Source organism: Lates calcarifer, linkage group LG12 (assembly GCF_001640805.2).
Source record: "Lates calcarifer isolate ASB-BC8 linkage group LG12, TLL_Latcal_v3, whole genome shotgun sequence".
In the NCBI taxonomy this organism is placed as follows: Eukaryota; Metazoa; Chordata; class Actinopteri; family Centropomidae; genus Lates; species Lates calcarifer.
The window spans coordinates 7,175,114-7,203,110 of record NC_066844.1 but is presented as its reverse complement, the minus strand read 5'-3'; the positions used below and the strand labels follow the sequence as shown (position 1 = coordinate 7,203,110).

Below are 27,997 nucleotides of genomic sequence, written 5' to 3'. Positions count from 1 at the left end.
TCCCACATCCCCCAAAATAGTTAAAATTCAGGCTTTTGTTTTGTGTACTTCATACTGCTTCACAATGGCTGAAGTACACAGTGATTGTCACAAACCAACACGCATTGTACCTATGGATTTCCTTGGAGAAGCCTGCAGTGGCATTGTGATGCAGCTCTCTCCAGCTGTCCAGTGTAGGAAGTCAGGTAGTCTACTGATTTCAGACAGCAGAATGAGACTTCATTAAGTCAATTTAATTAAAATTGAAGCACTGAATTGTTGAGGGGGAAAGGAAAGACCACCTTATGCTCTAACATATATGTTTAACTTCTGAACCAGTTCCATCTTTTTTTCTTCTTATATATCATCTGACATTAATAATTCGGAAAGGCACAAGAAATAGTCACAAAACGTGAAATGTCAAGTTGTTGAGCTGAATGGGTTATTTACAGGTAATATAATGCTGCTCTGCTGCTACATACAGAGTGACTCCTGCTTGACTTTTACACTTTTTGTGACTTTATAATCCATGTCTCCCTGATGAGGCAGCAGCAGTGATCTGTGTCACTCCTGCAGCTCATCCCACCTTCTGCTCCTTTAAATTATTCACCAGTTACATGTTAAATGCCTGTAAACAAGGAAGGGTGGAACTAGTTGCCTTTTTATGTTGCTGCTGCTGAGTCTGCTGGAGCTTCACATCTACTGCTGCTGGGAGGGGAAAAAAAGAAGAAAAAAAAACAACTTCCCATCTGTGTTCTGCCTGCCTCTATACTGCAGCAAAACCAGCCCAAGCAGACCGGTAAACCCCCACCTCACACACCCATCCACCCTTCTCCTCTCCTCCTCTCCTCCCTCCTCTCTTTCTATCCTCTCTGGTCCTCACACCTCACTGCACTCAGGTTCCTGCAGAGTTCCTGCAGCAGGGACGCACAAGATCTGTGAGAGCCACTGCAGACTGCTGGTTACCATCTTCACCTCTCCTTTCACCACTCATCGATTCCCCTGCATTTTGCACTTCCCTCCATCTCCTCTCTCCCTCTCCCCTCTGCGTCTATTTCTCAAAGCTCAGCACTCCCTGTCTGCCTGTACATGGAGAAAAAGTGATAGAGCAAGAAAGAAAAGAGGAGGAGCACAGTTGTTAGTGCGCCACAGAAAATCTACCCCCCCCACACCTCCCTCCCCTACCCAATTGATGACAAGGAGGGGTTTTATTGAGTTGCTCCTCAGCCAATGAGCGAACAGTGCCGGGAAATACAGCAGTGGAACTGCACCGGCACTGATGCTTGTGCTGATTTCAGTGTGTTAGAACAATGTTAATCTGTGTGAGTGTATCTTATTTTCTCATCTCTGCCTGAGTGCACTTCAGCAGCACCTTGAGCCCAGACAAGTCTTGTTTGATAGTGTCAGGAGGGGGGCACCTTGGGCAGAAATACTCCCCCAGGTGAAACTGGGACTTGCCACCACTGAGGCTTTTTTTTTTTTTTTTTTGCAATGTCTTTTGACAGTGGGATGAACCAAAGTGCAGATTATTAAGATTTTTTTTCCTTCCTGTCAAGAATATATCTGACCCTGTTCTCTGCTTCCACTCCTTGTTTAGGACGCAGCACATCTCTCTTCAAGGTAAGCAGCATTTCTTCCTTTCTTTCCAGAACAGCATCATCAGTTACTGAGGCTTTGCTGCATGCCAGGTTGTCACAGAGGCACCTAGCCTCATTACACACATCCTGCCTGAATGTAAGAAAAAAAAGCTCTGCAGAGAGAGAAAGCCAGAATAAATGGCTCAGGGGTAATTAGAGCAGACAGCGTTAGCGTTTTGCCCGTCGCTTCTCATTTTAATGCAGAGAGTCTTACGATAATAGCAAATCTGCCAGAGTGGAACTTTTACAGCATGCCGGTAAGTCCTCATGCCTGGTGCGTAGCATCATGTAGTGCTGCAGTATAATGTTACATAATAAAACAAATGTGTGTCTGAGGATAGAACTTGAGATGGGATTTTCTTGCACTGTAGAGAGACTACTAAAATACTTTATATTGGTTGATTATAATTAAGATGTATAGACAATTAAAAGTGAATTTTTCGATTTCTAATACACAGATATAAAGATTTTGTTAAACAAAAAAGAAATAGATGGAAAAGAAGTTGTTTTATGTTGGCATGTAGATAATTTTCATTTCTCTTTCCGTCTGTATTTCTTTACCTTTTTTACAGTGTGTCAGTCTTTAGATGGATGATGGGAGTCAGCTCTCTGTTACTCAGTAAAAGCTCTGAGGGAGTGTATGCAAAGTCAAATCTGCTGAGCCAGCAAGAGTGAAGGGCCCACGCAAGAGTCTGCAGAGCTCACTGTGTTCAGATAAATCTGTGTCGTCTGAGCAGCAGAAAACCAGCGCGTTTATACAATGTCTGCTGGTGCCTTTTCTCTAAATGCTTTGTTGGCAAATATTGCCTTTGCAGGCTGAAGAAAACTCTTGTTAATGTGCAATGAGATTTTGCGCATTATGGCCTCTGATGTATGATGATTACCTTGTAAAACAGACCACAGCTTTAACTTCTTTACCTTGTCTATTCATTTATTTCATCTCATTCTCCTCATTTGCCCTCACAGGCATCTCCCATGTGGATATTCCTCTGTTTTTCCTATTGATTAAGGAATATTTAATATTTAGCCACAGATTTGAATGATTGATCCATGCTGGTACTACATGTTCCTGGGCTGATTATGATGCAGTGGTGTGAACTGATCAGGTGATGCAGTGGTTTCTTCAGTCCCTAGGGGTGTTATGAGTATATGACTGGGATACTCCTCAGTGTGTGTGTGTGCCAAATGAGGACTTCCTTTTGGCATCAGTAGAGATGAATCAAGGGGTGTGTAGCTGCAGTGTGTCTATACACGCATGCCCATACTGACACACAGAGCTTCTGTCCTATAATGTAAGTACTTGCTGATTATGATGTACTTGCCTTGGTGCATTTTGTGCCGCAATAGATGTTAGTTAAGTAAAATCACCTTTAAATAGCAGATAGTATTGTGAATGTAAAATGATTGTGTGACCTAACAATGCAATACAAGTGCAGAATTTATCAATATACACTTAAAATGTTGATATGTTTCCCCTCAAGTACCTCCTTTATTAACTGTTAAGACAGTCATGATTAAGTTGCTGATGTGGCTAATTAAAAAGGGTTGGACAAAGCATGAGATTGACTGCAAGAGTACAAGAAGTATAGTAGTTTTTTGAATGCAAGGAAGGAAGGATTAGCTTGAAAAAACAAAAAAATGCAATGAAGTATTTTTAAACTGCCTGACAGAGAGAAAATATCATTTTGCATCTAAACTCAGGTTTTCCTGCTGAATTAGCATTTAGCTGTGCACTGAGAGAGGATTAGTCATAGAGTTTTTGCAGCCTGGGCTTGGAGTCTGGTGATGAAGTCAGTGTTACATCTCTTTGATAAGATTATATTACTGGATGTCTGCTTATGAGAGATTTATGTAGTTTCCTTGACAAACATATGCAACCACACATCTTTTTTAGTCATGACGTGCCTGTAGGAATGTTGGTGTGTCAGTAGACTGGTCTATTGGGCCAAACTGAAATATCCTACCAACCATTAGAACTGCCATGAATTTTGGTAGAGACAATCATTGTGCACAGAGGATGTATTCTACTGACTTTTGGTGACTCCCTGATTTTGCCTTTAGTATCTTATGAGGTTCACATTAGTGGTTTGTGAGTGTAATGTCTCTGAACTATTAGATGACTTATTATGAAATTAAATACAGACATTCATTTGCCTGTCAGGATAAATTGTAATAACTTGCAGATCCCATTACTTTTTTACTTCTTCACTTTTTACTTTGTCCAGTTGTTTGATTATATGGCCAAATATTCTCAAAACTGATGACACTCCCATCAGCCACAGCCTCACTGTGTGTATGCTAATTAGGAAATGTTGGCATGCTAACCAGCTAAAATTAACATTTTTGCAGATTGCTAATCTTCGGTAACATTAGCATGTTAGCATTGCTATTGTAAGCATGTTGACATTAGCATTTAATTCTGTGCCCCAATCTACCTACAGTGGTTTCAGAATACATTCAAACCCATCCTCTTTTTGCACACTTTATTGTGTTGTAGATTTAATTTTAAATGGATTAAAAATTTAACTTTTGCCAATCAACCTACACTTAATAACCCATTATGACCAAGACAAAACATGTTTATAGACAACTGAAATCTCTCATTTACACAGGTATTCTGATCTTTAATTAAGCACTTTGTAGAATCCTATTTGGCAGCAATTGCAGTTTCATTTCTTCCTGGGTAAGTCTCTACACTTGGATTTGAGGCAGCTTATTCCATTCTTCCAGAGATCCTCTAAACCGCCTGTCAGATTGGATTGGAAGTGATGCTGTGAACTGCCATCTTCAGGTCTCTCCACAAATGTTTTATTGGGTTTAAGTCTGGGTTTTGGCTGGGCCTCTCAAGGACAGTCAGAGACTTGTCCAAAAGTCACTCCTGTGTCATCTTGGCTGTATGCTTTGGGTCACTGTCGTGCTGAAAGGTTAACCATAGTCCCAGTCTCAGATTGCGTGTGCTCTGGAGCAGGTTTTCTTCAAGGACTTCTCTGTATCTAAAATTGAAATTATAAATTACATTTACAATATAATAAAGTGTGCAAAAAATGAAGGAGTCAGAAAACTTTCTGAAGCCACTGTACAGCCTCACAGAGCCACTAGCATGAGTGTAGACTCTTAGTTCATAGTCATGTTATTTTATTGTGTTTGGCCTCCGGTCAAATGCATTTTCTTCTTTAGGTTTCTTGTTAGCACAGCAACTTCTGGGTCTTCAGTATCCCCACACTGGATCAGTGATATTTGTGCTTGGTAACAGCCTACTAGGCCCCTACTGCTCTGTGTCACTGTATGCAGTGATAATACCTATTCATCCTTGGCAACAGTAAAATCAATTGACTAAATCTGAATATCAGTAATGTTTATTTCTCAATGTAGGCAGTTGTTGCAGTTGTCAGGTGGCCTCACTTCAGCCCCTTTGAGTTTCCACATTACAGCTCCTCCTAAGGTGTGCATGCCCCAAGCACTTCTGATGCTTGATGGTTCATGAAATGGGATTCTGTACTGCAGCCTATAATCCTGCCCTCTCTAAATGGGGATCCTCTTTCATAGGCTGTCAGGTGCATCAGCGTACATGAAGCACACTGATGATGTTTTTTGTTTATACTCTAAACACACAGTACTGCGTGTGTAGTGCCAGACTAGGTATACACATTAATGCCAGTTCATAAAATGGGACTCAATGTTGTTTTTGTGTTGAGAGACATTTTGACAGATATCACAGACAGTGATGTCAGGAGAGATGTTCTGTAGACTTTGAGAGCTTCCCTGTAAAAGTTGCTGAACCGATGCCTTCGCTGGTGCTGCAGTGCGTTTTCTGTCAGTTGAATGCCATCAGCACAACACCTCTCTGCCTGAGGACACAGTAGAATGGATTCGTTTTGAGGCTCGACCTTCCTAGAAAAGGAGAAGTGTATCAAGACGTATTGTCTAAATTGCATTCAGACTGTGACGAAGTGAACAGGCCATCCAATGTTGGCCGAGACTGAGGTTTTTGTTGTGAGCTGATGTTGTGAAAAAACGGAAAAAACGCTTGTTGATGGTAAACCTTTGGAGGCCAACACTGAGGGAAAGGTAGAAAAGATGTAGCAGGCCAAATCCAAGATACAGACTGGTGTAACAGCAGAGGGAGAGGAGCACAAGACATACAGGTTAAAAGGTAAAGTGTAGGAGCAGAAGCCGATTGACTGAAGAAATCATTGGACAATAGATAAATGATTCAATTGATTTCCACAGTGATAAAAATCCAATATTATATGGTATATTTCCTTTGTACATTGGTTTGCCTCTTGCTGTCATTTACTGAAAGAAGTCTCCCGTTGCCTCAGTGTAGAATACGTACACGACTGTAGTGACTGTTTCAGCCCAACCTCTGCAGTCTTGTGCAGGGAGAAATCAATACTTTTCCGCAGATCAATTTTAAGTGCTTCAGGGGAGAATTAATATTTTTAAGTACCAGAGTGAGCAGCAACAATCAGTAGGTTAGTTAGTGTGCTGTTGTGCGTGTGTGTGTGTGTGTGTGTGTGTGTGTGTGTGTGTGTTCCTATCTTCCATTTCTGCTAGAGACTGACAGGACTACATACAGTAATACTGTAAAGGATGAAGCTTAAGTAGCAGCATTTTAACTAAAAGTAATAATATTGCAATGTGAAAGTACGTTACAAGTAAAAGTTCTACGTTATCGACAATATTTACTTCAAATATCAATATTCATTACACTGAAAAATGGTAAATTACAGAGTGTATGTATAGTGCTCTCTACTGGTCATTCTGAGTCCTGCACTCCCAGCTGACTTAATTCAGAGGCTTGATATCCAGGAATGAAAACATTAGCAATATTATCTCCATCTATTTATGAACTATTGTACAATCACAGTCTTAAATAAAGCATCTTATCACTTATGACAATACAACAGAGAAGATCTTTCAGATTTTTCATGGGTCAATCCAGAAAACAGACCTGTTTGTGAGGATTTGCTGATGAAGGACTTTCTTAATGATATCAATTTGTCTTCTCCTCACCCAGCACGACACCCTTGACAGATCTGGAAATTTGCTGGAGCAGAAAATGGATGATGCCAATAATGACACATCTGGTTCTTGTATTTATTGCTGGTCTCTGGACTCAAAATTTTAGAAATACAGTGCATCCACAGTTCTTGCTTTCAAAGCCATGTCACTTTTCGTTTGTTTTAATGAGGCACAGACTGTATAGTAGGAAAATGACTGCTTGCTGCTTAATTAGCAAAAGTCGAGGATGAAATCTGACGTGAAATGCTTTCAAGGCCAGAGGAAAAGAAGAATCAGATAATTACTTACTGAACTTGCGTCCCTTCTGGCTTCTCTTTACTCAGTAGTACTCTGTCATGTTGCCCCAGATCTGCACAGTTGGGCAATGCATCCTTCACTAGTGGGAAGATGTATTCCCTCCCTCTTCTTTTCCTCCTCCCCTGTCTCTAAATGTTGTTCTCTCCCTCCCTTTTGCCCACACCCTAAATGTGCCAATATCCAGTGCTCAGTCAGGCTATTTTCAGAACTAGGTGGAGGAAAAAATGAGATATCTGTATTTTTGTTTGTTATCAAGACGGTCTCAGTCACCATGGTGTGGGCCACTCTGCAATTGGTTTATTTGTGTTTATGGAAAGGCTAAAAATGAGGAGTTTCCATGACCGAGAACCAGGTGTTAGACAGGTACAGTTTAAACAATGCTGTCTAGTATGTGCTTTGGTTGAGCTTTTGTAACATGGTGAATACAAAGACATCTTGTCAAACTGTCACAAGTTGTCTTTCCTTTATATGTCAAGCTCTGGACGATCAAACACACTTTTGATGTGACGTCTCAGCTAAATTTAGGGAAATAGTTGTGGGCATCATAGTTGCATTAGTTTGCCTTCAGGCAAATTAATGTAGACAAATTCATAGGAGAAATTTAGAAGAAACACATAAGGTATTTAATTACTGTTGTTCATTTTCCCCCTGTGATCAGAATTGTTTTTCACTTTCAAGATGTAAATTGATGGAAATATGCTGTAGCATAAAAGCATTTACTGCTATTGTCTGATGGACACTGGAGGACATTTGGTTTAAGATCACACAGTTGTTAAATTTTTTAAAACTTGCATCTGCAAGACAAACATGTTAGTTGCCTGAGTTTATGTTCACATTCTCATTGTCAGTTTTAAAAGTTGAGATTGTGGTAACATCCTCCTGCTGCTCTCCAGTGGGTAATCCAGGTTGACATGGCAAATGCTGACTCAGGAGGCTCATCAGCTGATGTAGCTCACCTGGTCAGCTTTAGCCCTGAATGTGAACCATTAGCTCACACTGCATCATCAGGATGGTGTGTGTGGAATCAGCTCAAAATAACCTACAGTGGCCATGTTCATTTTAGCCTAGGGAACGTGTCACTCAGTGCAATGGAGTGGACAGTGTTTGTGTGGAGCACAAGGGAAAAGATTTGGCTACCAGATGATACTTGTAAGTAGGAAGAATTTATTGTTGTTGTTAGACTTTTAATAAGATTTAACCTTTGAGTTTAGTTTGAATAAATAAACATTTTTGACATGCTATAGCAGGAAAAGCTAGGTGCAGCCGATGACATTAATGATGGCTGCATTTTATTGCTTGGTTTTATTGCTTGCTTGCTTTGGTAGGTAATGGTTCACTTGTGTGGTTTTCTCAATACTTAAAGTCTGTTGTACCTGTTTTGCCTGATTAGATATTATCTCAGGACTGTGTTGTGTGTATAAACAGGGCTTGATTTACATCTTTATCATTTTATTGTCAGGTTTGTTGTTAAGACGTGTGGGTGCACAGGGCCTTAGGATGCTTCCACCTCAGAATATCTGGTGTAAAAAAGCTCTATACAAGAGGCTGTGTATAAACTAATTACACTATGAAAAAAAAGTTTACTTTACTTAAGGTGCAATATGTACATTTTTGTTATCGCTACATAGCTAATATTAGGATTAGCAGCTGTTTGTTTATCAATGTAGAAGAAACATTGCAAGTCCAGCATCAAAGCATCACTACTGCCTCATCCTTGGGATGGAATGGGGCTAGCTGGTCAGCATGCTAAGTGTTGAATTTTTCAAAATAATTTACTTACATGAAGCAGCTTTAAGGGCTGCCCTGGTGGCTCAGGGGTATATGGTGCTTACCATGAACTACAATACCTATCCACATATACCTCTTTTCCCTGTCAACTTAAAATGTAGTATAATCTAATTGGTTGTTTGGCTCTTAGACAAAAGAGGCCAAGTTCCAACCTCCAGTTCCTCTTTCTGTACAATTTTAATATCTCTTGGGTTATTTTGGTTCGGCAGCCCTAATAACTACCTAAATTTGCTTTCTTAATAAACCCTTTTTGGGACAAATGATTTAACGTACGCTGGTTTTGCACAGTTAAATATACTCACATGATCATGTTGACATTGACCGAGTTGTTGCAGCTCCCCTGTCCTTCACATTAGGAGACTGACACTGTAGTATTATCATGCCAGGTACTCACTCATAGTGAAAAGCTGCTGTCAAAGTACAAGAGCTCCTCTTTGACATTCACCCACTCAACATAGTCCATAAAAAATCCACCCAGTGTTTACAGATAAACATACACACATAGGAGCACACACACATGCCGTCATTGTGTTGACCAACTGCTATGTTCAAGATACCCAATCACTGCAACCAATGTACAGAGCCAACTACGACCATATGGTGCTCTCTGTTTACCATTGCAGCAGTAATGACTGGCCAGAGTACGGCCAGTGCCTTAAGTGTGAGTGTTTGTGTGTAAATGTTTGTGTGCATGTTTGTGAGAGAGAGAGAGAGATAGAGGAAGACAGAAGGATGGGAGTCTAGAGAGAGCGAAGCAATAAGGAGGAAAATAAAAGATCAAAGCAATGAGGAGGGGAAGAAGTGAGGCATGGCAGGAAATGGAGGGAGAGTGTTAGGAGCTGACTGTTGGACAAACTGCCTTCTAGCTTCGTATTTCTCTGTTACACCCCTGCATTGCAGCACTCCCTGCAGGAGCTGAGAGGGTGCAGTCTTTTCCACATCCTCTCTGCTGCCTCAGAGGAGACAAATCATCTTGACCAAAACGTCCCAGCACAACTCGGCACGGCACATGTCAGGACCAGCTGTCCTCTGCATATGTTCGTAATCTTGGGCTGTGATAGTGGTTGTGTTGCTCCTTATCGATGTCCCAGAGCAGCACATGTCCTCCGGCCTGACTCACCCTTTGTGGAGAGGATGACTGGTAGAGAGGGAGGGAGAGGTTTATTCATTCACAGATACTCTGAGGGAATGAGAGAGCCAGGGATGAGCTGGAGTATCCCACAATGCACTGGGAGCCAGAGTGAACCAATCCTAATGTACCGCTTTGGTTAATGCTGCAGCTGCATTGTGACCTTGCACTAAACTCTTAGGCACCAAAGCTGCTGAGTCAAGAAGCAGAAAAGGTGATTTATCAAACCAGGTCAGGTACATAAACTCATTACATCTGGTGAGCACATACAAAAGAATTAAAAAGTATCGTATTCAGAAATCTAACATCGCTGTATTCATTCATATTCATGCTTTAACATTATTACAAGCTTATTATCTGGCTGCCATTGATTATTCTTTCCATTTTAATGTTACTTTTTATCCTGTTGAGTGTTCAATTTTCTTGTTCCTGATTATGGTAGTTAGGTGATGCTCATATAAAAATGAAATCATTTAATCAAATCAGTTTTATTTGCCATTTGTGTGTGAGCAATCTACCACAAAATTAAGAATTAACACTGCAATAACTGCTTTCTGACCACTTGTAGGTAGTGGGAACAGGTTGTGAATACAACACTGACATGTCATCACCTTTTAAGTTATTGGTGAACTTGTTAGCAAACACTTGCTTGTTTACACATCCTAGCAGTTATGGCGCAACATCATTCATTTGGTGTTGTGTTTCTGATCACCTGGTGAATGAAAGTCCAATATTCACTCTTTTACCTCTGTTTTTGGTCTTGAACGATTTGTGTGGCTCTAGTCTCTGACTGTATCTGTTTGTCTGTCTTTGGTACAATGTGTACAGTGGCTTTTTAGAGATTTAATGCTGAAGACTGCTGTGCAATGTGCTGACTCTGACAGCAGTAAGAGTGAACCAAAACAGTGAAGATGACGGCCAGGCCAGCTAATCAATGCAGATTCAGGTTATAAATCTGAAGAATAAATGTTACCACTAAATGTTGTTGCTTTCTAGAGATATATTTTATATTGTTAGTTTAGAATAATGCAACAGACCCAATGCTGACTCACCAGGGGGTTTTCATCTGTCTAAAATGTATTGACAATACAGAAAATAAATGGACTAAAATCACTGGATTTATTTTGGGGAAAAAATAATAAGATTATTCAGATTTTTTGTAAGTCAGCCGCACACGATTTTCGAAACAAAAAAATGAATTTCACTTAGAATAATGTGGTTATTAGTCTCATATCAGATATGTATTGGATTTCTTTAGCCAGAGAAGAATGGGCTGCTTGGTTTGGCTCTCTGCCATTTACATTTTCTCCATTTTTCCTGTTTGCAATTTACTTCACAATGAAGGCTTTCACTGTGAGTTTACTGTGCCCAAATCTACCTCAGAGTGAATTAAGTTATTGTTGTTGCCAAGTTGGCTCCTGTGACAATGCAGATTTACAGTGAGTGCTGCTGTACGCCTAGCATTAAATGCCACTATATTGTTACTGACTGTAGGAACTTTCCACTGAGACAGCACAATGGATCACTGGATTGGGAGTGTGTCCTTTTAACTTGCAGGCACAGTTTCAAACCCCAAACATCCCAACCTGCTGACTGGAACATCTAAAGGGGGTCATTAAAGATTTGTGTAATCCCTAATTTTGTTTTCCAGTCTTGCTGTCACTCTCTGCAAATAATATAGAAACAAATGTATATGTTAACAGAGTAGCATATCGGTGAATACACATATTTACTTTCTTTTCAATAGTTAGATGAGAATATTGATACCACTGTTGTGTCTGTACAGTAGATATGATAATATAGCCAGCAGATGATGATGATGTATCCTAGCATCTGACTCTGTACAGAGGTGACATAATCTGCCTACCAGCATACTTTACACTTTATATCTTGTTCAATCTTCACAAAAGCTGCGATATAAAAATGTCAAGTTACAGTTTTAAAAAGTGTCATGTGCTGGACTGTATCTTGACCATCTTGTCGTCACTGATTTTGGTTGACTGAGTTTGGTTGATGTTTGGAGAAAGCCAGGCTAGCTGTTCACTGTTATTTTTCCCCCCTGCTGAGGTAAGCAAGGACCCACACCTACCCTGCCTCTGGTTGTCTCACACTGATATTCTTAACCTAACCCTAACCATTCATCAGTCTTCATGTCTAAACCTAACCAACCCAACCAAGTAAGAGGAACCAGACCTAGCCAATCAGGGGCAAAGTAGGGGCAGGTTTTCCCTTACCTTGGGTGGGAAAAAATAAAGTGTTTCTCACTGTTCATAGTTGCTAATCATTTCCTGGCTCCAGCTTCATTTTGAACAAACACAGTGGAGTGGAACTCTCTGCAAGTGAGCAGATTTCACAAAATGTCAAGCTATTCCTTTAAAGCACCCCAAGATTTAAATGAGTTCAAAGTTTACTTTTACAGGTGTAACAAACCCTAATTCCACCTCTCAAGACTCTTTAGCTTTGAATATCTCTCTCCTGAAACCATGAATTAGCAACATCACCTCCTCACCTTGCTACTGCAGCTTTTCCAGACCACATCATTTTCACTCTTATGATGTCCCCTCACTCCCACTTCAGTCAAGTTGATGACAAGGTTACTTAATTCTGTCTTGTAATTAAATTGTTAAGAGAATATGATGAAAGATAAAATCATTTAACATTGAAAGAAGAATACTGAGAACCAAGTGAAAAGCGGAAGATCTTGGTGATTTTGAACAGCTTTGTAAAAAGTTGCAGCTAAAGGTTTTATTTAAAATGAGTAGTGTGAGTCACTTTCACTATTGTGAAATGCATTTCAGAGGATGAAAACACATTTGGGGAAAATATGGAAGACAAATATCTCTGGGCAAAACTGTGCAAATTAAAAATAAAAAATAAAAAATAGAAAACAGATACTCTGTGATGCAGCAATTTTGTGTGAGGTCCCTGCCCCCCTCTGGCAGAAGCAGCTCATTGCACTGTAATCTGAGGAGAGAGGAGCCACCTCAGACCAAACTCCTGACAGCTGCTGCCTGAACATGAGCACACAGAAAGGTATTTCCCCAAGGAGAGTGAAGAGGGAAAGAGGATTTCAGGAGAAAGCCAGGGGAAAAGATTGGATGCTGGAATTGAAAAGGGCTCAAATATGTACAGAAGTAACTACACAAGGGGCATTTTCATGCATTTGTTGGTCTGAGGCTGGTTTATTATTCAGAATGAATACAAGGCCAAGCGATGTGGACTTACATTTTATCACCCAGCGTTTCATATTCAGACCTTGTATGCACACCTCTGTTTGCATCGATTTCTTGGTCACACACGAGTTGTTTCATGATGTAATGGTTTTAGCTCAACACTGTGGGCTGCATTTTTTTTGTGTTGTAACTGGAGAAGATGTTTTGCAATCTGCTCGCTTACCAATCATCGTTGACGAGTCTCCTGAGGGATCAGTGAAAGGCAGACAAGTTGACCTAATCATTCTTGGTTTCACTTGTTCGCTGTGAATGGGTTTAACAAGCAAGAATCCCTCCAGAGGGTTATATCACACTTCTGAGATCAATTGTTGGGATCCAATTAATTGTATGAGCTCAGCATGATACTGTTTGTGGAGCTGATGTGGTGAAGTCAGCACACCCTTAAGAGTTTGTCAGCCGTTCTACTACCCTCCGCTACCTCTACCTTCCTGTAAGGCATCTCTGACCTGTGCAATCTGTGGCTTTATTCAAACACCCCAACCCACCCCACCCCAGAGCTTGTGCATATTGATCTTTTTACAACTGCCCTCCAATGCTAGACCAAAGAGTGGCATGCTGCAATCAGTTGTGTGAGCAGCATCACAAATGAGGTTGGGGAGGGGGAGGGGGGACGGGGAGAGATGGAGAGAAAGAGGTAAAGAGGCTGCGTGCATGAGTACATTGAGGGAGAGACGGGGTAGGGAGGTGTGTGTGACAGGAGGGTGGAAAATAGGGGGAGATGGTGTGCATTGGAAGAGGAGGAGGGGGAGGAGGAGGAGGAGGAGGAGGAGGAGGGGTGTAGTGCTGCAGTGGAGAGAAGTGAGAGGAGACTGCAGTCTCTGCTTATGAGAGAGATCAGACTATGTTACCACAGCTCTGAGGAACTGTAGCCCAAACAGTCATTGATATTGGATGGGCCACCTTGTGAAGGGGAATACTATATCTGACTGGTGAGTTTTGTTTTGGAGATCTTTTATAATTGTGGTGCAGTTATGTGGCATGAATGTAACTGCAACATACAACTAGAACGTGGCTATCTGAGAGGATCTTTGCTGTGTGCTCAAACTAAGTGAGTGATGTTAAACTATTACACTGTGACTGTACTCTCTGTACCTGAATATCCTTGTGAATCAGGATGTGTCAGAGCCTTTTTCTGTGGCTGAGTGATGCTGGCCAGTGATGAGCTGCAGAAATCAAAGGCAGATAAGGACTGAGTGCTAATGGCACAGAGGTAAACACTAAAGGAGGGGGGAGGCGTGGACGTGTTGTGGTGTATTTGCATTCAGCCACTGCCCTCATTGCTGCTAATCACAGAGAGTTGGTGGAAGTTCGAGAGTTGAGTTATCCATGCGATTAGGGAAGCAGGAATTATCTTGGATTGTGTTTATTACAGCTGCTGGCATGTTTCGTCAGTGGTGATTGAGACGTGGCGACGTCTTGAGTCATGGTTTCTTGTATAGACATAACGTGATGTTAAATTTTTTGGGAGGGACCCCATTGCGGCTAAAACTTTAATCACAATGATCATACATCATAGCAAAGTGGCAGCAGTTTGCATTCCCATCATGTCCATACCCAATGCTCAGGCAATGACTTGACACTGGCCTTCAGCCAATTGGTTATTTAATTGGCTGGTCACCTCGGCTATAGACAGGTTGTGGGCAATTCTGGATAGCCGATAGACACTGTCAGGATTGCTTAGCAACAATGATCTGCTGGCCCACAGCACGCGGGCCTCCGCTGCTCTGTATGTGAATAGCAGGCATCTAACCACAAATCCCTACCTGTGAAAATGAGAGAAACGGCAAAATGCACATGTTTGAATGAAATGCTTATTGATTCATGGTCCTGTGAGTCAATGAAGATGAGCTTACATCACGACTGTGTTTGCCAAACACTGACGGAGAAGTCTGAAGTCTGTTGCTTCACTCTCATGTTATGATACAGGAATTCTCGTATGAACTGTGAGCGTATTGAGATCATGACGTCTCTACAGCAAAAGATTCACTGTACATCAATCTAATTTTAACACACAAACTTCTGTGTTTGCATCTGTGAAACCCTGCACTCAGCTGTTGTCCTTGCTCATTTAAACAGAGGATATAAATTGTCTGTCTTAAACTGAGACAGATCATTTTCTTTTAGTGCTTTGTAAGGGAGATAAAACAAAAATCCTCTGGATAGTCCTGAACATTTGAGAGCTGTAATGACACGCACACAGACACACACACACACACACACACACACACACATACTCCCACATACACTTTCAGACACAATGTGTTTTATATTTTATTCCTGCTAAGTGTTTATCTAATTTTTATTTTATGCTTCATCTTTTCTTTTTATGATATGTTATCTGCCTCCACATAGTACTTGCTTAACAGGCATAGCAACGAATATAAAGCTCTGAAGGAGTGAATCACACAATGCTCTCTCTCTTTTCTTTCTTGAAAATGTATAAATTTTATGACCTTTTCTGTCAAAGCACTTTTCTCCTTTCAAATTCTTCACCCTGAAGCGAAAACAAATAAACACAGAGACGTTGTAGCTGCAGAACAAGTGAACTGCTGTCAAGTTGCCAGTTATTCTTTAGCATTATGTTGAGGTGGTGGGGGGGCATGAAAGCATGAAGGCAGTGTCCAAATCACAATGTTCAGTGCCGAAAATAATACCAGTCAGACTAGCTGTTCCCAGAAATGTATCATACTGCAGTAAAAATAATCTTGCTGATAGAATTTAAACCACTAAACTGTCCTCCCATTATCTCTTTTGCTGTCTATTCTAAGTAATCAAATAAAAAGGCTCAAAAAGAAAGAATTCTCTTTCTCTGTGCCAAACAATGATGCACGAAGCAAATTCATGCTACAGTAGTCAAGTGCATCCAGTTATCAGCAGCATATGTTTTTTTCTGTTTGGTTGTAAAAAAAAAAAAAAGAAAAAGAAAAGAAACAGCAAGCCTCATTTAGACCAGAGGATAGACACCTTCGCATTCAGCAGTAAATGCTAATAGCGCACTGCCACTCATGGTCATGCAAAGAGCAGACCGAGAATAAATAATATAATGCTCACTTGAGGCAGGGAGGTAAATTGATTTTGACAGCTGTTTGTGGTGGATTGAATTTCCAAACGATAAAAAAAAATTGACCAGTGCAAAGAAACACTTCTTTTATTGGTCTATGATTTGTGCAGACAGCTTTATCATTTAATTTTAGTTCATTCTAGTCTTTCCACTCTACCACTAATTAATTAATCATTTGGTCTGTAAAATGACCAAAAAAAAAAAAGAAAAAATAATAGTGTGAACATGACTATGAGCATCAAGCTGGGAAAAATTACTTGATTAAAACTGTTAAACTGTTGCTGACTCATTTTCTGTCAGTCAACTGATCGATGAATCAGCTGGTTATTTCAGCTCAGTTTCTCATATTGTGTTATTTGAAGTATTCACAGTTGTCCTCAAAATTATTGGCTTCTTTGCCCAACAGCTACTTAATATCGAATCCACATAAGTCATATGCATATGTGCCATCTGTGTTTCATTCTCAGACTCCATACCAAACTTGATCTAAAAGTAAAGGTGAAGACTTCTATCCAGCAAAAAAACTAAAAATATATAAACAGACACACACAAACACTAAAAACACTAAAAATCTAAGTAACGCACAAGTCTGTGTTCCACACAGAAAGGTTCAGTCAGAGGGCATTCATGTGGTGAGGTGAGAGTGTTATAGGAATAGTTTGACATTTTGTAAAACATATTCACTCACTTTCTCTGAGAATTAGATGAGAAGACTGTACCACTCTCATGTTTGTATTGTCATGACTGAGCCATTTAGCTTTGTTTAGGATAAAGATTAGGATTAGTTATGTCCAAAAGTAACTCCAGCTAGCTTTATATTTACCATACTGACAAGATAGAGGCTTCATTCCTCTCATCTAATTTTCTGAAAGAAAGGGAGTGAGCATGTTTCCCAATATCAAACTTTTCCTTTAACATTTGACCTGCAATCTTTTTCAGGTAGAACTCCTTCAGTTCGTATCTCTAAGATGCAGGTCTCTCTCTGGGTTCCCCATCAGTTCTGGCAGATCACTGTGTTCAGAGAGGGACGAATAGTCACCTCGGTTCCTGCTCATTCTTCACACAGACAGCTTAAAATGATCTTTATCATTGCACAGTAGATGTTTTGATTTCTGTATTTCTGAGCACTTTAAGGATTTGCCACCACAGTGGCATAAAAGCTAAGGTTCACAGTGGAAAGTATTTAAGTTGGGCTAGAACTTCCTTCAGTTAATTGATTAATCATTCAGTCTAAAATGTTCCTAGAGCTTAAAGTAACATCCTCAAATTGCTTGTTCAGTCCAAAACCCAAACATATTCAAGTTATAATGATGCAAACCAGAAAATATGCAACTGGAACTAGCAAGTGACTTTTTTGCTATAAATTACTTTAACAGTTAATCCATTGCGGTCCAACTTTCTGTCTGTCTACTACTAATCAAATAACTAGCTAGCACTACATCCTGGTTTAGAATTTGTGTTGTTGTATATTGGTCAGATACAATTGTGTAAATTTGTGTTTCAGTCAAATTCAGTCAAATTCAGCAACAATAATCTTTTTTCTAGAAGTCTTTAACATGCTACATTCACTTTTGCTCTTCCACCTAATCTTTATCATTGAGGATGTGACATTCTAGTTGTTTGGTGATGTTCATTCTCCCTTTCTGTCTGTTCTCTGTGTGCCTCAGGGACGCTGCACCTAGTCTTTGACAATGAAGTTCAACTTGTTCAAAAAGCCACAGGCCGTGGCAGCCGCTGAGCCCACTGGCGCCACCACCATGACCATGGCTCCCACCCCAGCTGTCATCTCCACCTCAGCGCCGGACATCTCCGGCTCCAACAACACAGAGATCAGCAAGAATGACATGTTTGAGGAAATCAAGAGCAAATTCTTGAACGAAATTGATAAAATCCCGTGTAAGCAGCCCTGCAACCCATTCCCAAATCCTGCTGAGATTCAAAATGCTTTTTATTTGACAAAAAGTTCAGATTTATTTTGGTGAAAATTAACACAGTTTCCATTGAATCTCAATTTTCCCTCTGTTGTTTTGACACTGACAGTGCCTCCATGGGCTCTGATTGCCATCGCTGTGGTGGCCGCATTGCTCATCCTCACCTGCTGCTTCTGCATAATCAAAAAGTGCTGCTGCAAGAAGAAGAAGAACAAGAAGGGGAAGAAGGGCAAGGACGGCTTCAACATGAAGAACATGCAGGGTGGCGAGGTATGACGCCTCGTGCTTCCCACACACTGAAAAGTCAGGGTAACTGGATGGTTTGGGTGATGCTACTTTCAATTATTTATTCAAGCTTTTATGATTATTTCTGACATTTTATTGCTGAGTTTTTATTCATTTAAACATGTCTCTAGCTAACCAAATTTGATCTTTCACCAGCAGCTCTTTTAGGCCAGGCTGTAGAGGACACAAGGAGAGCTCTCTTCCCCTCCATTTATTTGATGTTGTTGTTGTGGTCGTTTAAATGTGTGACGTATACCATTGTGGCCCATGGTGAAAAATGACACACTTTGTTACCAGGTGGCAAAGAATAATGAGCAGTGTGAAGTGGAAAGTTTTCTTTTGACAAGTCGCAAGCACCAAAAGCTGCTTTTCATAACTGGAGATAATGGATGAAGGCGTGAGGCCTGTAGAAACATCGGGAAATTTTGGAAGCAAAGTACAGTAAATCAGAGGATAAATGTTAGAAAAGCCAGCGATTCATTTGAGGGCTAACCAGCTGACACCACCATAGATTGCCCTATGCTCCAATGACTGTTAATTAAAGCAATCAATTATGTGTGTCCACAATGTGAAAACAAGCTGAAAACATGCGTGTCATTTCTCATCATAATTGTGGTGGTGGTGGTGTTGACTGCCTCTCTTTTGTAGTGTGTTTGGTGTCTTGTGAGTTGAATCTCTTCCTCTCTCTGCTCTCCTCCTTTTTTTCCCGCTTTGTGTCTGTCTTGTGTGTGCCTCGTGTTTCTTGACTGTGGTGGACTCCCGCGCTACGGTAGGTGGATAGCTCACGTTGACGCTCTCTGGCCCCCGGGGCGGAGGGGGGTTTCATGGAATGAAAGTCGTAGCTTCCTTTGCTTTTTCTTTTTTTAGTCACCCCCCCCCAAATTATTATTATTATTATTATTTTTGTTATGACAGCTTGAGAATGTAACAATGGAAAGCTATGATGTGCTCCATAAACCCCAAAGAGGAGAGTCTAACCATGTAATGCATTGTTCCTGAGACAATGTAACTGTAACTCACACCAATATGGAAAGTATTGGACTAAGAGATGATATGCAAGACACTTTTAACACTATTAATCTATGCATGTGATAAAGGGCATGGTTGGTTGTTTTGGAGACATGGAAACGGTGATGACAAAACTGCATGAGGAGCCAAATACTTTGCAAATCTGTCCTTTTGATTGTAATACTCAAGGAGGAGGTAGAATGAGGAGACCCTGGATGGCCTGAAAAAAGAGTAAGAATATTTCAAAGTCAAGGTCACCTTGACAATGAGGCTGTAATTATAACTGCAGCAATAACACTGAAACAATAAGACTCTATATTATTCAAATAGCTGGCTGTGCCCTTTAATCCTGAACCATTTATTGTAATAATGGTGAGCTGAAAAGAGAGGCAATTTTTTTGGTGCCACATAAATTTAGAGGTGAAACAAGACATGCAGGTTGAAAAAGTTTTTGGATTTTATTCTTGAAATATGAAGCTTGTCAGGGTAGGGTTTAATAAAACAACAAATTTCAATCCTGCTAAAAGTCTGAACAGCTGCAGGTTATTTGAAAGCCATCTCCTTGCCCTGAATATTATGTCTTATTTGGCTTTTATTATTTAATATGCATTGGCATTCTTTGTTGTGAGCTAGTTCCTTAGGGGTTTTTCTATAAACATTTATCTCCTTGCTCATTTGGTGAAACCAAAGCCAATGCAAATGAGCCCTTTGATAAACAAGAGAACTATGCTAATATCTGATTTCATTGGAAAAATATTACAATTACTAACCCTCTTAGTGGAACTAGCATGCAATGCCTCCACTGACTCTGGCTGTCACTGTACTGCACAAGCATGTCGAAGGAATTGCCCAGTGATCCAAACACACTGAAGACGAGGTGTACAGAATTATTCAAAAGTATAAACATGTATATTTATGTGTTACCAATAGAGATCCCCCCCCCCCCTGTAAATGATAAATCCCTGGTTATTATTATCAGGTGCTGTGAAGGTAAGCAGTAACCAAAACATGTATCTCCCATGTTTAAAAAAAAAAAAAAAAACTCCTGGAGCTCCAGTGTCTGTGGCATGCTGGCTGTTGTGGGGAGCCCTGTATTCCCTGTGTTCCTGACTCCCTGACCTTTAACACCACATCATGTTTTGTTGACTTCAAACTGCAGAAACACCAGGACGATGACGATGATGAGGGAGAGACCGGACTGACGGAGGAGGAGAAAGAGGAAGAGGAGAAGGAACAAGAGAAACTGGGGAAGCTGCAGTACTCTATAGATTATGACTTTGAGAATACAAAGGTCTGTGGTTGTCACTTGTAAATGCTTTACATCTGTGTTTAAGCTTTAACAGATTATTTTCAGAGGCACAAGTTGTAGGTGTGTAAAATCTGCATATTTTACATAAAAAGATTGCTTTCACTAACATGTTTGTGGATGAATATGAAGCTAACTAGCAGCAAGTTACCTTGACTTAGCATAAAGACTAGAAAGAGGAAGAAACAGCTCTGTCCACAGATAACCCAATCTATAAACAAGATATAACATGTTGAGCTTTAGAGGAGTTGGTTTTCAGATTGTGTAAACTTTGAACAGAGTGAGGCCAGCTGTTTACAGTCTGTTACAGTCTGTTTACAGTCTGTTACAGTCTGCTAAGCTCTGTGATCTTAAAAGACGCACATGAGAGTGGTATCGATCCTATCATCTAACTCACAGCAAGAAAGCAAATAAGCGTATATCCCCAAATGTCAAACCAGGCCAGGTCAAGTCCTTTAAGACCTGAACCTTGCAAATGTATACACAGCTGTTTTGTAAAGCCTCGCCAGAGCAGGAGAATGATCCTTTTTGAAGAAAGACTGAAATCACTTAAGAAGGTAAAGTATGAAATAAATAGTTTTGCAACAATTCTGGCTGAAGGAAAAGTGATATTCATTTGTCAAATATTCAGCAACTGCTGCTCTCAGCAGCATATCGCCATAGCGGTACTATATGACATGAATTAATGAGGCTTATGGTACTGAATATAAAGGGAAATGTCTCATATTAAGTCAACAGAGCAAAGACTAGCATTAAAGTCATACTTCAAATTTGTCTGTATAATGTAGGGACAGAAAACCTTTAAAAAAAAAAAAAAGTCACCACACTGTGGCAATTTTGTGACATTGAAGAAAACTCTTGACATTCAATATGTCTCCAGTCGGGCAAGAAGTTTGTGATTGATTGCAAGGCTTAAGTTGTCAGATGCTGTTATATAACCAGTCTGAGGCAGTGGCCCTGACACAAATGAAAAGTCTTGTAAACTTTTTGCCTGATAAAATTCTGTCCTTACCACTCCTGTGCTCTACATCCCACCCTCTCCTCTGCACACAGCTCACAATTGGCATCCTTCAAGCTGCAGACCTCATGTCCATGGACTCGGGTGGAACCTCCGATCCCTACGTTAGAGTCCTCCTCTTCCCTGACAAGAAGAAGAAGTTTGACACCAAAGTGCACAAGAAGACACTGAACCCAGTCTTCAATGAAACGTTTGTATTTAAGGTAAGTTCCTTTTATCCTTTTGTGTCTGTACAGTGATGAAATACAGTTACAGAATGTGTTGCAGAAAAGGTGTCCTGGTTTCATATGAATCTATAAAGCTGCAAATTCAAAGAGAGACATAGCTCAAACAGTTACGGATGATGGTAGGCAATCATCTTAACCCCCTGACTGCACGTGCCTCATACTGTGTAAGTGTAATAGCACTGACTGTGTCTTGCCAGGTTTATCTGGTTTTGCGTGTACTCACTGGCCTGTACAGCCTACATGCTGATCTTTCCTGTCCTAGCTAATAAGGCCCGCAGAGACTTTACAAGTGACTCTGGGTCATGCTGGAAGCTCTGCCTGTCTGCAAATTTGCAGGGCAAAAAAAGAAGAAAAGAAAAGAAAAACAAACCTGATTTTACAGAATGCCTCTGACTCTCCTCTCCCAGACAGAGCCACAAAGATGTTCATAGCCATAGTTATTGTTTCACTGTTCAGGTTTATTTGAGATACTTCTTATTTGTCAGTCTTGAAAGGTTTTCATTAATGTCATGTCTAGAGAGGGTAGAATTGTCCTCATCCTTCAGAAGGTGTCAGTCAGCTGGAGTATGTTATGTTTTCAAATATCTATTTCTATTATGCAGCTCATATAAGTCAGAGCTAATATTGTCTAATTTAGTTCAAGCTGTTTGTCCTTGAATACTTGAATACTCATTCACTCATTAACTTTCTGAAATTTCTTTAACTGTAGCTTTTCCATGTACTCATTATTTTAGGATTTAATTGCCTTTAACACACAATAAAAATCAGTAGCTCATTGTGGCACCAGTGCAGCAATGGGGTAACTTTACCCAGCACCCATGGAATGAAACCCCATTTTTGTTAGTGTTGGGTTAAATATAATATGGAATTGTTGCAAACTGTTAGAATAAATTTTACTGTAGTATTTTTAAGCCTATATGTTACTGTTATTGTTAATAATATACATCTCCTTCCAGATCTTAATGTCATTTGGTACGCACATCATTTTGTCTAACTAACCATAAATTTGTGACAGTTTTAAGGTGAAACTTTAGCCTGTTGTGCTTAAAAATAACAATATTTCGGGGTGAGTAATATAAAAAAATAACACTGACTCTCTTTCAGTAGTGAGTAAAGCTTACCCAGTATTGCGTCAGTGTTATCTTTACCCAAACAAGGTCCATTTTTAATAGTTTTATTGTATAACCATAGAAAAAATATAAGGTATCAAGGTATAACACAACATAAACCTGTGTGTGTTGATCAGGTGCCCTATGAGGAGCTTGGTGGGAAGACCTTGGTGATGTCTGTGTATGATTATGACCGATTTTCCAAACATGACGTCATTGGAGAGGTGAAGCTTCCTATGAACACCATCGACCTCGGACGGCCGATCGAGGAGTGGCGGGATCTGGAGAGTGCCGATCAAGAGGAGGTGCTGTTAAAAATCAAACTGATTAGAATGACGGTTTTAAGTTATAAGTCTGATGATATTCTATATTCTATATTCTATATTCAAATCCCAAACAAGGACTAAAACAAATAATACTAACTTGCCTACATGCTTGCCAACTAACAAACACCATCTGTGCATCCAAAGCCTGATATAGCTCATTCCCCTGTGCCGTAGAATTCCATGGTTGTCCAAAAACTATTAAAAACACATCAGTGAGCCATGTTCTTTCATTATGATGAAAGTGGGTGCTATAAATAAAACTATACATTTGTGACCTTTTTAAAGATCGCATCTTTATGGCTTATACATTGTTGGATTTGGTCTTTTCATGGAATTTGTTGATAATAATGAAACATACAGACCAACGCCAGCCTTAACCTTTTAGGATAATTCCATTCAACTGATCAACATACAGTTGTTTAAAGAGGTATTTTGTGGTAACATAAATGCAATCATCAGAGGAGTAGTGCAGTAAGTGTTCAGAAATTTCTCTTAATGACACTGTACTTTTTCTACAGAGTATGAGGCTGAAGTATTTTTATACAGAATATAACATATTTGTCACATTTTCTGCTAGTATCAGTGGTATTTTCTGTTAACTTCATCTCAGTCATCTCAGTGGATGCTGGCTGAAATTCTCAGAACTATTCTGATAAAGAGTTTTGAAATTCTGCAGAAGTCTATCCGTGCCGCAGGGACAAAAGACCTAATTTTCAGCATATAAGAGAATGATTTAAAAAAAATACTGTACAGCAGACAGTAGCCAAGAGCATTTTGCATCAACCTATAAAACAATCAGTTTGCTGGCGCTGTCTGATGAGTATATGTGCTTGTCATTTCTGTCTCTTCTCTCTGTGCTGACCGCTCAGCCTGAGAAACTCGGGGACATCTGCATCTCTCTCCGTTATGTCCCCACTGCTGGGAAACTCACCGTCTGCATTCTGGAGGCAAAGAACCTGAAGAAGATGGATGCCTGTGGATTATCCGGTACAGAAATATTATAATCACTTCAAAGTTAGAATGTTGTAAACAGGAATGATCATTATTACATATTAATTGGGTTTGATACTATTGAGAACAGTTTAGTTTTATTCAAGAAAATAAGGCTCACTTGTGCAAGTACACTTGGAAAATGCAGTTCACAACTGTAATTTCCCTGGTCCACATGCATAGAAGATTAGGATAAATTAATACAGAAAGCAATCAGGAAGTCATAATAGTGGAAATACATGTGGGGAGTAATAAAAGAGTAGATATTGCAGAAACATTAGGAAAGTCATAAATGACACAAAGTCTTGCCCACATGGTCTCTGTTGTTAATCATATTGATGCCCTCTACAGATCCCTATGTAAAGATCCAGCTGCTGCAGGGGGGTAAGCGACTGAAGAAAAAGAAGACTACAGTCAAGAAGAACACCTTAAACCCTTATTATAATGAATCCTTCAGCTTTGAAATCCCCCTGGAACAGATGCAGGTACAGTACAAGTTGACAGCTTGATCTTTAGGATTTGATCAATAATGATACAGTAATACAGATGATCTGTGCCTCTCTCCCTTAAAAATGTCTTTTAAATCAATGTACACTCATATGTAAATAATGTGATGATCTGATAGCAGAGAAATTACAGATTCTCTCTTGTTTCCCACTTAGAAAATCTTGGTGGCGGTCACAGTGTTTGATTATGACAAGATCGGTAAGAATGATGCCATCGGAAAGATCTTCGTGGGCAGCAAGGCGACAGGCTTAGGTCTGAAGCACTGGTCTGACATGCTGGCCAATCCTCGGCGCCCCATTGCCCAGTGGCATCCATTGCAACCTGAGGAGGATATTGATGGTCAGCTCGCAGCTTTAGCTGCAAAGAAGTAACATGCTCCACCAACCAGCTAATGCACTAACTCAGAAATCCAACCCCCACCCCCTACTTTGCATGAAACCCATGACTTAACACATGACAACTCGTCATGAAACCTGCTCAGCAAAAAAGAGACATCATAGAATATCTGCTCATTCATGGTTAAGTCGAAAAAACTCTTTTTAAACATCACATTTCACACATTAGTGTATGCTGAGAGGAGTGGCATTGAGTTTATTGGGTGACTGGTTCTTGACTGATCGACTTTTGGTCTTTCTTTCATTTGAAGAAACTTAAAAACTGATTCTTAGGGTGCTGACACTGAATGAAAGTCTTGGTGAAGACAATACTGGAAATAAAGCTTTAGTTAGTTTAGTTAATAGAGCATGCTTTACTTACCTCCCCACTGCTCTGCATACACCATGCCCAGTATTGTATCTTGCTAATAAGTGTGCTATAACTTGCAATAGAAAGTACTGTAGTATTGGGTTATTTCCTGCACAGAGTCTGTTTAAGTCCATTAATGCAAAAAGATTTAATTGAGAATGAATGAGGTTGTGGACACTGAATGCAGCGATCCATGTTGCAATTTGTTTTCAAGAGAAATCGGTCTTCATTTTATCAGCTCATATTTGAGTGGGAGATAAATACAGTACAGGAGTATACAGTATGGCAGGGATGACACAGTTATCTTCTTTGTTGCTTGTTTTGTGTTGCCACGAAGGCACTGTCTATGCATTTAGGTTCAACACACGTCTTCGGTGTCTTTAGACAGATCTGATGTAGGACAGGAATTCAAGGGTGCCTTTCCTGATATGACATTTTGAGAAGTACAGTAGGCTTCTTTGTTTTATTTTAGAAGGGGAACTTTTTACAGAGTGAATATCATACAAAAGTAGTCAGGGACACTGTGAATGTGCCATCTGAAATCTGTCATGGGCTGTGTTGACCACTTGGATGTAAAACCTTCCTTACTCATCGAGGAAGTAAGGATACGAGAAGGCTTACCAATGATGTTCCAAACAGTTATGACTATTTCAATTCTGCTGTTGCTTCTGAAAAACATTGCAATCTATCGCATTTAATTTTGATATCCATTGAACTGATTATATGTCTTTCTTTGACAAATGTTGTAGTTTACCCAACATACTGTAGTCCACTTCAATACTTCAGTAGTTTCTGATGAGGATTTCTGTCAAAGACAAGATGTTTTTATAGAGAACTGAATTTGAAATGTAAGCTGCAACTGCACTTTTTAAGAGAACGTAAATTCAAGTACAAAATACCAGTTTGTAAAATCTCAACACGGCAAGTGCTACATATACATATACATATAATACAGTATACATATCCAGGACCATTTGCTTGAACCAAATAGAGCTGCAGAATCGAGCATGTATCATGCCTCGCAGTATTTCATGTTGTTTCGATCGCTCACTCATTAGACGTAAGCTTTGTAAACCTGGAGCCACAGTGCTGCAACATGGTGGTGTTAAACTTCACAACTTATATATTAGTGTGATGTGCAGAGATATGGGGACAAAAAAGGCCACAAGTCTTTCCAGCAACTGGACACCTAGTTGTGAAGTTTAAAAAATATTTTTCCACTGTATTTATAGCATGAATATAATTTATTTTGAGAACTATCTGTCTGAATGCATGCAGTTTGAATTCTCCTCTTTGAAATTTCCAGTTGATCATTTCAAGTTGTGCATTACTTGATTTTAAGTATGTAGTTTTATGGTTCACAGTATCAAGAAGAAAATTCAAGTGGTCACATCTGGATCAAAAATTCAGTTTCATTTAGACACCAACCTTTGTGCTGAGAAACAGTGACTCTGAACCAGGGATATTTATACCCCAGGGTATACTTCTGCCATTTCCATGGGGTATGTCAAACAACTGTAGAGAAGTTCAGCTATTTTGAGACTCAGCCCTGACTCAGTCAGCTGCAACTGAGAGTATGTGCAAACCAGTTTTCATTAGAAAATGTCAGGGTTGAAACGTCAAGCTTTTCTTATTCCAATTGATAGTAGTGTGACTGCAAATCTGACCAAACCTACTGAAACAAACGAAACCAGAATCAGCTAGTGTATGAAAGAAAGAAAGAAATTCAGCAGTATCTACTTTTATATAACTCATAATGTTAAATAACATCCATTTTAAAGAAAACATTTGGACCATTATGGGTGATATCGATTAAAGACTACTTGAAGAATACAAAATACAAAATTCAGAAAGATGGTTTTCAAAATAAAATATTTAAATTCAGTAATTTCAGTGGTACGACATTAAGTATTTAGCGGTTGTTTAATGTCAAAATTAGGTGTTCAGTTGCTTATAAAATCCAAATTATTACAGCCTTTCTTTGCCTCCATATAATCACCAGAACTAAAAACGACTGTAAAGGAAGGTAAACAGCAGCACACTGATTGGTCCATCCACAGTACTTCTTCCTATTGTTAACATTATGCATCGCACAGATTTGTTAATAGGCTACAGCATGGATTTACAAGATGATGTAAATAGTAGCATGTTTTAAAGAGGAACCATAATTCTATTGTGTATGTGTGTTTGTGTTCTGTGCCATTTTTGATAATAAAACAGAGTAAAAAAAACAGTATGCACTGACTGCAAAGTGTATGTATTTTTGTTGAATGGGACTGAATGTATGTCTGAAGAATCCATGTTAGGGTTCACAGGCTCCTTTAATGCCTGGAATTAAAGCAGGGTTGCTTTGTGTACCATATGTGAAAATCCACTTAGTTAGCCATAATACTGCAT

At 39.7% G+C, this 27,997-nt stretch overlaps 1 protein-coding gene across 3 annotated transcripts; it reads left to right on the top strand.

The window, feature by feature from the left end:
- The first annotated feature begins 1,198 nt into the window (after positions 1-1,198).
- On the top strand, positions 1,199-26,483 carry LOC108873594 (synaptotagmin-2). 3 transcript variants are annotated; one of them, XM_018661869.2, is made up of 9 exons: positions 1,199-1,599; positions 17,817-18,045; positions 18,190-18,350; positions 20,542-20,664; positions 21,733-21,900; positions 23,171-23,338; positions 24,229-24,346; positions 24,701-24,834; positions 25,012-26,483. In XM_018661869.2, exons 2-9 carry the CDS (start codon positions 17,841-17,843, stop codon positions 25,225-25,227), a joined length of 1,293 nt encoding a protein of 430 aa, XP_018517385.1. In that variant the 5' UTR covers positions 1,199-1,599; positions 17,817-17,840; the 3' UTR covers positions 25,228-26,483. The 3 variants fall into 3 exon arrangements, with proteins under 3 accessions (XP_018517385.1, XP_018517382.1, XP_018517383.1); XM_018661866.2 differs by having other exon boundaries at positions 20,533-20,664; XM_018661867.2 differs by lacking the exon at positions 1,199-1,599 and adding an exon at positions 13,873-14,017 and having other exon boundaries at positions 20,533-20,664.
- Positions 26,484-27,997: the final 1,514 nt, after the last annotated feature.